The sequence below is a fragment of the Phascolarctos cinereus genome, unplaced genomic scaffold (genome assembly GCF_003287225.1).
Source record: "Phascolarctos cinereus isolate Bilbo 61053 unplaced genomic scaffold, phaCin_HiC Scaffold_2;HRSCAF=192, whole genome shotgun sequence".
Lineage (NCBI taxonomy): Eukaryota > Metazoa > Chordata > Mammalia > Diprotodontia > Phascolarctidae > Phascolarctos > Phascolarctos cinereus.
Window position 1 is genome coordinate 407492822 of NW_027555625.1, and position 12296 is coordinate 407505117.

Below are 12296 nucleotides of genomic sequence, written 5' to 3' on the forward strand. Positions count from 1 at the left end.
AGTAGCTCAGAGACAGTTCTCAGTCACTTTATCCTATTCCTTTCATCTTTACAGCTACCATTTATCCACCCTGAGATAAATAATTCATTCTCATTCTCATTCTTTTATTTTCTCTCTCCCCCACCCACTTTCTTTCTCCTGTCTTCTGAAGCTGAGAGCACCACTCCATGATAGTGGATGATTCACTTAAGGCCCCTTCCACCAATTACCCACATCCAACTCCACTCCAAAGTTAACTTGAAGGAAGGTAACTGAAGTCAGTCTTACAAGGCCAAGTGTATACTTTAGCATCTCAAATTGCTACTATCCTCCAAGCCACAGGTCACCTAAAAACGTTGCACAAATGGCGAGGAATTTGGTGGGTAACTGCCCTTCCCTGTTGTCATAACAGCAACTGCAAGCAGCAACAAATTCCTCAGTGTTCCTGTACTACCCCCCTCCTCATCCCCAATTCCAAGGCTGACCTTTCTTACGGCCTCTAGAAACCCAATCCAAAGCTTATCTAAGATAAACCAAGAGAGTCCTTTCTCATGCTGGCCAATATTTTTCATATACGTAGGATTTTGAAAGGTTTGTTGAATCCTTATGCGAGATTTTAAATAGGTACCATCATCTTTGGATAGTGGAAGCCCAGGAGTAAGAATCAACTATCACCAAAGGATCCATATGTACAAAAATATTTACAAATATCATAAATATTTATAGCAGCTCTTTATGTGATGGGAAAGAATTGGAAATTGAGGAGATGCCCATCAACTGCGGAATGGCTGAACAAGTTGTATTATATGAATCTGACTTACAGGGACTGATGCTGTCTGAAGTGAGCAGTACCAAAACATTGTACACAGTAACAGTAACAGCAACATTGTGCAATGATCAACTATGACAGACTTAGCTCTTCTCAGCAATACTATGATATAAGATAATTCCAAATGACATTCATGATGAAAAATGTTATCCATATCCAGAGAAAGAACTATGGAGTCTGAATGCAGATCGAAGCATACTATTTTCACCTTTTGTTGTTTTTTCTTTCTCTTGGTTTTTCCCTTTTGTTCTGATTGTTCTTTCATAACATGACTAATGTAGAAATATGTTTAATATGACTGTACATATATAACCTATATCAGATTGCTTGCCATCCTGGGGAGGGGGAAGGAAAGAGATGGAGGGAGAAAAAAGTTTATAACTCAAAATCTTATAAAAGCGAATGTTCAAATTTTTTTACATATAATTGGAATATTATACATATAATTTTACATATAATTGGAAAAACAAAACACCATTACAATAAAAAAGTGAATGTTGAAAATTTTTTAAAAATGCTTATGCTTGATTGTTAAAAAAAAAATCACCTATCTCTACCCTATGCAGGGTTCACACTAATTTACATTTAGTAAGTAGACCAATTCACCCTCCCTCTCTCATCCCATCCCCATCCTGCTGGGCCATCTTTCTAAAACATTAATTTGATTTGGTTTTGCTTGCTCGGTATCATCCCAAAACACCTAGGGTTTTTTTTGTTGTTGTTTTGCCTACTTCTCTTTGTAGAAAACAGTCATTGGTTAAATACACAAGTTAAATACAAACTCTTTCTCCTAGGATTTAAGACCCTCCACAGTTTTTCCATCTTACTTTGAATTGATCTCCTACATACAACCCAGCCCAACTAGTTTGCTTACTAGCCCCTATTCTTTTTGATTTCTTACCTTAAGTTTCCTTAACTGACTACACAACCCTAAGAAATCTGTCCCTCCACTGTATCCTGTATCCTGTATATCTATTCCACTCCTTTTGACACATTATATAGAAAGCTATGTATTGATCCCATTCTAATCTATGCCTTTGTTACATTGCACATTAACAGGTGCTCAATTATACTTGTGGATTAATTTTGGAGCTATCTCCCCTCCCCACTCAAGCAGGATTACATCTCTTTTTATATTGCATCCTGAAGAATTTTGCTAAATCTTAAGTGACAGTGAGATGTGTGTAACCATATACTTGTATATTTCCCATGTATATTTTTACATGTGTGTATATATATCAGGGATTGGTATATAGTTTGAGGAACTAACCACTTCCTCTGACATTTTAACCAAGGCAATTTCTTAGTAATGATAAGAACTCTGAGTATCAAGTCATCATTCCAGTTCAAAGGCAGAGTTCTCAATTCTATGTTGCCTAAGTGACCAGTTGCAAACATAATCAAATAGTGACAAGATGAAATTGAAACATGGATCATTTCTATGGTACCTCTATTTGGATAAAATATACTGTTTACTATCAGTGAGAAATGTCAAGGCACTGTCAGAATATTTCCAAGTTCTTGATGTGCACAAAAAGCAGGCTCTGAATGGTAAGTACCCTCAACTTCACCGAGTCATTTAAACATACTGACTTGGTTTAGAGAACTGTGGGAGGCCTAAGGAGAGATGTTAAAATTAAGTTACCTGCCTTTATGGAGCTCATAATCTAGTAGAGTCCAAATGGAAGAGAGATCCCCGCAGATAGTGAGATCCTCCAGATACTTTTGGCAGATGATATTTTTCTGACTTCCTCAAGTCCCTGAACACTATCTATATGATGAGAACCATAATCACTCAAAAGTTTGACCTAACCATCCAGACATGGAAAACCAAGTGGATGAAGAATACCTGGCCAGATAATAATAATACAATTGTTCAACTGTCCATATAACTCAACTATCAATAATACGACTTAGAAAAACACTGCAGTCAGGAGTGGTTGTGTATGTCTATAATCCTTGCTCCTGGGGGAGGCTGAAGCTACTGGATCACTTGAACTTAGGAGTTCTGAGCTACAATAGGGCTAAAGTACATTATGTGTTCACATTAAGTTTAGCACCAATATAGTGAGCTCCAAGAGTGAGAGTGACATTAGGCTGCCTAAGGAGTGAACTAGTCTGGGTTGGAAAGAGCAGGTCAAAGCTCCTGTGCAGATCTGCAATGGGATTGGGTCCATGAGTGGCTGCTGCACTTCTTGCATGGATGAGACAGAGACCTAGTCTACAGAGGAAACAGGAGAGGGAGAAAGAAGGAGAAAAAGAGAAGGGGAAGGAAGGAGAGGAAAGAGAGAGGGAAATAAGGGAAGGAAGGGGAAGTAGAAAGAGGGATAGGAAGGAAGAAGAATGGGAAAGAGGAAAGGGAAGGGGAAGAGGAAGGAGAAAGACAAGGACTATAAAAAAAACACAGGGAGGAAAGAAGGAAGGAAAGAAAGAAAGAAGACAGAGAGAGGGAGAAAGGGGAAGGACAACCAGTCAATGAATTAGACCTAAAGCTGAATGGAAAGCAATAAGCAGGGTGGACTGCATTTGAAAAACTGTGCAGTGCTACCTCAAGCTACTCCCCAAAACAAAGGCCTATCTTTTTAAAGATTAATATTCTTTCAGCAATGCTTTATGACTCCAAGCATGAAATATAACAGTCTCTAAGAATTAAAGTTGCAGAGTATGCAGCAGGCAATGCAAAGACACAGGAAGGGGAAGAAAGGTGTAAAATAGGATGTAGCATAAGACCAACAAATGTATGATTGAAAAAGGACTAATCAATGGGCAGACAGCCTGTGTGCTCCACTGGTACCCTCACAATGTCAAGAAATCTAGAGGAAAGCCTCCAGCAGGTAAGAAGTAAGATTTGAATCCCCAGGTCCCAAGTTCAAATACGGTAATTCTCCCACTATGTTGCCACTTCCCTGACACCACATTCCCTTTGTCCCAACTTGAGCTGTCAGCACCCTTGAGTTGATAAGTATATTTCCAATGACAGACTACCATGAATCCTTCCAAACTATAATCAAGACTTCAGAGCAATCAAAAGATTTCAACAAGCCATGACTCTGAGCAAGTCACTTCAGTTTTCTGAGCTTCAGCTTCCTCATTTGTAAAATAAAATGAAGGGACTAAGGTTTCTTCCAGCTATAAATAATATGACATAGAAAGGCAGGAGATGACTATTGGAGATGCATTATAGATGGGTTGCCATGTATATGTATATAGATAAGTAACTATAACATCACAAACATCCATCTAAGATAGACAGATAGATACACACACATACACACACACACACACACACACACAAAACTGGGGAATGGGGTCGCTTATAATGGGAACTGACCTAGCAATATATTTGACATAATCTGGAAGCTGCTGGCCATTCTATCCCAACCCATTCCACCAAAATGTAAGCACACATCCCTGCATCACGCACACTGCTTTGTGTAAGAAGCTTTCACATTTTTCAACCCATGGCATACTAACAGCATTCAATAAATACTTCAGTGTTTCGATACTTTCTAACGAAGGATAGATCTCTCATCAATGTGTGTATTCCCATTGTAGCATATTGTAACTCATTTATGCATCCTGTGTGACTTTCGCCCATGTTCTCCCATAAACCCTCACCCTACTTATTACTTATGTGATCTTAAGCAAGTTAATCTCTCTGCATCTCATTTTCCTCATCTGTAAAATAAGGAGAATGAACTAAATTTCTAAGCCCCATGAACCATGCTCTCCCAATTTGGAAGGAATCTTAAGTGCACTAGAAATCCAGAGAAGGATCACTGCCACATTAATGGCCTTCTTGGAACATTCAGTGTCTTAGTATTGTTTTTATGGATCCCAGTAGAGCATGTGGGTAAGCATTAGAGAGATGGTAACTTCTCCTTCAGATGTGGTCTTCTATCACTTTCTTCATCACGTGACTGACTTGAACAGGAACCAAATCATGATAGTATTTGACATGCTGGACTGGGATGCCACAGGAGAGATCGGCTTTGACGAGTTCTACATGCTTGTTTGTGTCCTATTGTCACATGAGGTAAGTAAAAATCACTTTGATTACAGACACCAAAGCAGCCACCACAATTTACCATATCTACTACTGTTTTGCTAAGGCATTGCTGAATCTAGGCTCCAACAAATTCACCTTCCGTTGCTCATGCTTTCAAAAGACTAAAGGGAATCGTCTTGGCCCCTAGACGATTAATTTAAATGTTTCTGAATAGATCTGGACCCCTCGTACAATCAAGAAAGGCTCAAGAAACTTTATCCCCTTCAAATCCTCCCTGCCACCTTGGGAACGACAGATCAACGGAAATATCAAGCTCCTTCCTGAATGAACGTCTAGAAGGCGCTCACTAACCTGATGCACCTACCTGAGATTTATATCCACCTTTCTCTAAACAGAATCACTTGGAAGAACGGTTTATCTATCGACATTCCCGGCCTGTGTTTGAGCTGCTTGACAGAGATGGAGCACTAAGGGTTAGGTTAAGGCAGTTTGAAGCCTTCCGATTCCTCTTCAATTTCAGAAACCAGGAAATGAAACAGATCTTCAAGAACTTTGATGTCACAGGTGATGAGGTGAGTTCACAAATTTCAAAGGTGGGACACAATATCCTCTCCTCCTAAAGGAATGCCCCATATAGCTTCTACAATCCAAGTTCCAGTTTGGTATATTCAAGGGTGGAAAAGATATCCAAAAAGAAGTACTTAGCACTATGGAAGATGCAGAAAAGGAATGAAACTGTCCATTCCACAGAGGAATTCATGACATAATTAAGGAGAGACTAACACACAAAACCTTGGGCAAGTCATTTAATCATTCAGGGCTTCACTTTCTTCATTTATAAAATGAGAGAGTTGGAGTAGATGACCTTTAAGGTCCCTTCCAGCTCTACAATTGTGAATCCAAGAATTAGTACCATACAGTTTAGCTTCTGTTCTTTAACAATATGCATAACATAATCCAAAAAAGGTAAGGCACTGGAATATTCTGGAGCATGCCAAAGTTAGGGAAAGCTTCACAAAGAAAACAGGAAATTAAGCTGAGCCTTGGACAGGTAGAAAAGGCATTCTGAAATGAGAAAAGACTAAACAAAGATATAGAGGTAGGATCACATTTAGGAGACAATTTGATCGCCCCAATATAAGTATTAGAAGATAACACTGTACAGGCAGGGACCATATTGTAGAGGGTATTAAGTGCCAGACAGAAATTGAGACTTGATACTTCCAAGTGTGGATATGATAAAGAAGCCCTCTTCCTATCCCACCCTCTCCACCCCCAAAAAGAAAAGAAGGAATAAGCAGCAAGTCTCTACCGTGCTAAGTGCTTTACAAATATCTCATTTGATCCTCACAACCACCTGGGAAGGCAGGTGCTATTGTTATCCCCATTTTACAGATGGGGAAACTGAGGCAAACAGAAGTTAAATGACTTGCCCAGGGTCACACAGTTGGGAAGTATGAGGTCACACTGGAATTCAGGTTTTCTGATTCCAGTCCCAGTACTCCATCTACACTGCCACCTAGTTGACAAGCTCCCTACACAGAGTCTAAGCAACACAAAAGAAGTCTCTGTTGCAGCGGCCAGTGAAAATAAACTGCTGGCTAGGGCTTTGTGAAGCACATGTAGGAGCAGTGAAATGCTGAAGCACCCATTAGAATCTAGAGCCCACAGACAGAGGCAGAGAATAGAACTAGGATTCTTTCTCTGGTCCTCATGTTACATATGGAGGTTTCCCGGTTCCCACATTAGGTTCTGTTTGAAGAGTCGCAGGATTTTTATGAGAAATAACTACCATCCCCTGCTTCTTAAAGTGTAATATTTAATCTTCCTAAATTACTGTCTTTTGTTTTTCTCAAACACTAGCGTCTTAATTACAAAGAGTTCAAGTTGTTCACTATCTTCTGCCTTGACAAACATCAGGAGAGGCAGAAATTAGAGAGAAGCAAAAATCTGCTCCTGAAACAGCAAAGTCTCTTTGAAAGCTGGAGAGAGCAACACAGAAGTCAGAAATGAACACTTTTATTATTAAAATAAATTTTAATCTACAAAGTAGAAAATTTAGAATCTATTTCTTTCATGAGAGATTACAGGGAGGGGGAGTGTCAGATTTGCATGTAAGTACTCAATAGGTATGTTCATAAAATTTTGGATTATGACTAGAGCAACATAACTCTCAGGAGTTACTCAAGATAGTACAATACTGATTAAAATATCATCACTTGTTCTCACTGGACACGCCCCAGTTTCCTAATGCTGAGTAACCTAATCAAACCCCATCCTCATCTGGGACTGAAGACTGCCCTGGGCAAAATGTTCCTGGTTTACTACTAATCAAGGGACTACTTCCACCTCTATTTCAAAGATTTGAGGATTATAGTCTCCTTGGTGTCTACTTCACTCCTTGAGAAACAAGTCAGGTGTACACAGAAGAAATCCTTTACTTCTCTTGCGCTATTCACTCATTTGTACTCAGCTGTTTTCTTAAATGGCTATATGGACACAGCTAAGCTACCTATTCCAGGACATGGACCTAAGGTTCACGGTTAATCATCTTTTTTTTTAACCTATTTTTCCTGCTTCCATCTAAAAGACAAAAAGCCATATTGTTTTTGTATTGTAACAGCGCAGAAAGATGATATCATGTGAATTTCATTCTGTTTTACATTTGCTCACCCGGAGGAATATCACACAGGGAAGTTTCTAGCCACGAAGCTTTAATCACTGGCTAGTGATGTTCTTTTATTAAAAAAGTTTCAAGCTCTTTTAAAAGAAGGTTTTAGGCGATTTAAAGGATTTTCATTATGGAATGAGGAAGAATTAATTTTCCTTCTCCAGACACCTATTTTAATATAGCACTTCTCTGGCACCTTTTTATCATGGTCTCTACTCATCAGTGTAGCACTTTTTCACTAATATATGAACTGACATTTCATTGACATAGAAATTGCTTCTGTACCAACATTTACCACCTTCAAGACGAATTTGGGGAAGAAGTCAGGGTTTAGGGAAATTCATTCCCAGATCCTCTTCATTCTATTCTGTTAAAACACTGCTCTAATGACCGATCACCTAGACTACCATAATGCCTGACTAAAAACCACAAGGTGACTTGTGCACTTTGCCCTATTTTATATGTAGATACCTCTGTGTGTTAAACAAACATGTAAATCTCAATCCTGAACATCCTTTTCATGAAATACAGAGCTGATCTTTCACTAATACCTTCCCCCTAACTTCATTAAATAAAACCTGGAAACAGATCATCCTGTCACCTAAAATTAGTTGCCAATCATGTAGTTATAGCATTTGGTTAAGTAAATAGACCAATTAATAAAGTTAAAATACCCAAATGGAGTCACAAAGTCAGACATGACTAAACAATAACATATATGTGTGTGTGTGTGTGTATGTATGTATGTATGTATGTGCAAACACACATATACACATCCAAATATTTCTCACTGGAGCAAACTACAAAAATGCATCTCTCACCAAAAAGCATAATCTTTTTAGTTTGAACTAAGTTTGAGAAACTGTATCTGAGAAGGTGGTGAAAGAGAAAACCCTTACCAGGTACTTACCAGTAAGACTGTTTCTCCGAAGATATACTGAACCTAGCAATGCAGGAGTCTTCAAAAAGCTTTTAACCTTAGGAACAAGACTAGTAGAGCTAGAACAGGCGCCTCAGAGATTACTAAACTAGTTTAACTAATTAGAGATTACTAAACTAGTTTAACCCTCTCATTCTACAGAGATAGTAACTGGGCCTAGAGAAGTTTAGTTTACTAAATGTTTGTTGAATTAAATGATGTACACAAGATGACTCGGCCAGGTGAACGCGTCAGAACTAGAATACTGCTGCATTCTTCCTGGGTCAGACCATAGTTGGAGGACTATATTCACTGCTGGATACACTTTAGGAAGGATATTCACAAGGTGGAACACAGCATAAGCAGCAATTCTGGCACCTATGTCAAGCCACACTGAACAAATCGTCAAATCAGTGATAGGTGAGGAGACTACAATAGAGACTTCAGACAGGAGAAGACACCTCAAAACACTAGAAGGCTACTGCAGGTAAAAAAATAAAACACCAATTCAGGAAGGAGCAAGACTAAGATCTCGCCTGGTACGGAGAAGGAATCTCACCATTTGGTAAGTTCCTTAGGTTAATTCATTATATTCAAAAAGCTTCTATGCTACTCAAAAAAAAGCAGTCAGAATGTTACAAAATATTATAAATGTAACAAATTTTAAAATTGTACAATCTTCTATTACTGTTATATGATTTGCGTCTTCTGCACTTTGATGCCCAGTAGCAAAATCCTGGTTCCTCCCCACTAGTTAAGGTCTGACCAGGAGTAAGTACATGCAGAGGAAGGTGAGACTAGCATATTGAGAGGACTGGAGATTGCGTCTTATGACGACTAAAGGAACTAGGAATATTTGGCCCGAAGAAGAGAAGTCTCCTGGGGACCACACGACAACAGTTTTCAAGTGTCTGAAGGGCTATTTTATGGAAAAAAGATGATTGCTTCTGGCAAATCAACAGGTCCAAGCTGCAGAAAGGTAGACTCAAGATCAATGTAAGGAAAAACTTGCTAACAACCAGTGCCATCTGTTTCAGAAGTCACCCTCTTCCTAGAGGTTAACTGGAAGCTCTCCCTCGCTGGGGGGGGAGGGCTGTAAAGTGCAGCTGTTCAAAGGTGCGTTGAATTAAACGGCTTCTCAGGCCCCTTTCTGCTCTGGGGTGGTTAGGCTTTTGTTGGTCTTTTGTCTGCTTTTCCATCCAGATCTTCTAACACCTGCCATTGTGCCACGCAGGGGAAGAGATGAGCCTCAGCACCAGCACTAATAAGACACTCCACCACGAGGTCTTCCCTGCAGTTCTTCCCCCTACTTCCACCTGATGACTGGACAGGCAAATCCAACGTTACAGGACAGCTCAGGCTACCAGTGGGGTGCAGTACACAAAAAGAATATGAGAAGGAACCTGTAACAGCTGCCAGGGATAATGCAACTTCAAGTAAATAATCTTCTTGGTAAGTAATTGGGGTTTTTCCAAAGATGCTAAGGATGGCTGCCTTCAGCTGTTATGGCAAGTAACCTATCAGGAGGCAGGGCATGAGGTCACTCTGAGAAGAGCCACAGTGGGATTACAAGACCAAACTGACAGTCTCATCAGCAGCCAGATCCAAATGAGTGCCTTATGTGTATGAAGAGCACCAGGTGGTTAGGTGCTTTGTATTCCTTTTAAATATCCTTTACTCTCCCCTAGGTAGAAACAAAGATCCATTCAGACCCAGAGAATGCTTTATGTAACCCCAGATGAAGTAGGATTGGGCTGGAAGAGACCTTGGTGATCATCTTGTTTAGCCACTTCACATTCCACAGAAGGACAAGAAATGAAGTCCAGAAAGATCAGGTGACTAATCCAGGGTGACAGAAGCCAAGTGGCAATAACCCAGAGTTACTGACTCTAAAGCTAGAGCTTTCCCCAATTCAACATGACAGCTTCACAAGTGCATTAAAGAGAAACTAAGGCAGCCAGAAGGTTGATTTGCCTGAAAGGTTTTCTAACCCTTTAGTGGTACGGAAAGGACTTTTGGGGTAGAATCACTTACCAGAGTATAGAATTCACCAATCCTTTTGGTTAAAACAATTACTACTTGGACAAGGGTCTACAGAACGCTTCAGAGAACATAAAGTGTATGGGCTGAAGGGAGGGCAGGTTAATTAGATGAAGACCACAATGCTTTAACCAGGAGAAGGTGAATAAAAGTAATGCTTTCAACAGTCAAGAAATTATAGAAAAATCATAGACCATTTCCCTTCCATATGGAATGAGAGTGATTAATTACTGTCCTTTTATACTGCTCTTTCATTACTACCATCTCCCATAGCACAATTTGTGTTTGGGGGCAGAAGAGGTGAGTGGGGCCTTTGAAATTCTTTCAGACATATCCTAGCTTGCTATTTCCTTACTATCCTTTCCATAATCTAACCTCACACATCAAAAATTAAATTTGGTTATCTTTTAACAGAAAATACAACATATGATACTGCTACCACAGATCAATGGCCATTCTAGGCAGGAATTTATAATCCTAGACATTATGTTCAATAACAATATGAAATAATCTCTGTAACACTGCCCTTAAAGGACACATATCCTACTTACTTAGGAGACTAATATCTTCTTAGCAACCCAAACTTTCCATTCCTCTCACCCTGCAAACCACCCCAAGGCAGCACTATAAATTAGCTCACCAAAAAAAAAAACAAACAAAAAAAACCACCCAAACCCCCAAAACCAAGAGCTGGGTTCTTCTAGGCTGTTGAATGTCTTATTCAGCTCATAGGATCACATATTTAGAGCTGGACCATAGAGGTCATCTTGCCTTACCTCTTTACATTACAGATGAGAAAAATGAGTCGCAGGGAACTGAAATGATTTAAACTCAGGTCCTCTGACACCAAATTCAGCACTGCTGCTAATGCCCCAATATGGGAAAGAAATGACTGTCACATGTCTAGTAGTAGTGCTATAACCAAATGTTACTTACAATGCGTAAGTGGACAGAGTATCATCACTGGAGAAGGGTAGCTATCAAAGTAAGAGAACTGGCCTGCCATAGTTCTCAAGAGATCTTTCACAAAAGTCATAAGATAAGCCCACCTTCACCAGGTTATTTCGATCTTCATTCTATGGCTGCCACATCTGCAGATCTTCCCTACCACCCAAGCATAGTTGTGGAAGATGAGGCTAGCATAAAAAAATCTCAAGGATACTTTTCTCTCCAGCGGCTTGGGTGGGGCTCATAATCAGTGTCCTCTAGGCTCATAAAGGTGAAGTGACTTGATGAGGTTGAATTACAGTACCTATTACAAAGTGGCTGGTACTTACCACACTTCAGACAGAGCATCTTTTCAGAATGTCACAAGGAGGAAAGATGAGCAAATGATTCCTGGTTTTTATTTTGGCAAAAAATGAAAACCTACAAAAATTTCCATTCTTTTCTAGAATTAGCAGGCAATTTCCTCCCTGCTTGGAAATAGTGTTGACTAGGAAAGACTTTGAGAATATACTGCTATCTATAAGAGGCTGCTCTTTTAAGTCTGCCAACTCCTTAGCCAAGTGGTTAAGCACACTTCTCTATGCACTAGGTTCACAACAGATGCAAAACTGAAACTCTTCTTTAAAAAGCCAAATTAGCCTATACCAGCAGTGTGGACTGGGTCTGAAATTCCTTTAGTGAAAAACCATCCAACTTAATTCACCACTTAGCTCTTCTTGAAGTTTTTTTCTTAGCTATATTATAAAAACCTTAAGAATTTGAAAGATTTTTAAGGATATTCTTCAGTTCTACTCTCCACACTTCAGAAGGACAGTTGGCTAATCCTTCAGATTATATTTAAGGTCAGTTTAGTGCCTAGCCCAGCAATATACACAAAAAGGAACTTAAAGTATTTCTGTAA

General features: G+C 39.5%; 1 protein-coding gene across 1 annotated transcript; it reads left to right on the forward strand.

The window, feature by feature from the left end:
* The first annotated feature begins 2223 nt into the window (after positions 1–2223).
* On the forward strand, positions 2224–7346 carry EFCAB9 (EF-hand calcium binding domain 9). Its single transcript, XM_020992422.2, has 4 exons — positions 2224–2359; positions 4696–4844; positions 5213–5389; positions 6681–7346. Exons 1-4 carry the CDS (start codon positions 2224–2226, stop codon positions 6828–6830), a joined length of 612 nt encoding a protein of 203 aa, XP_020848081.1. The 3' UTR covers positions 6831–7346.
* Positions 7347–12296: the final 4950 nt, after the last annotated feature.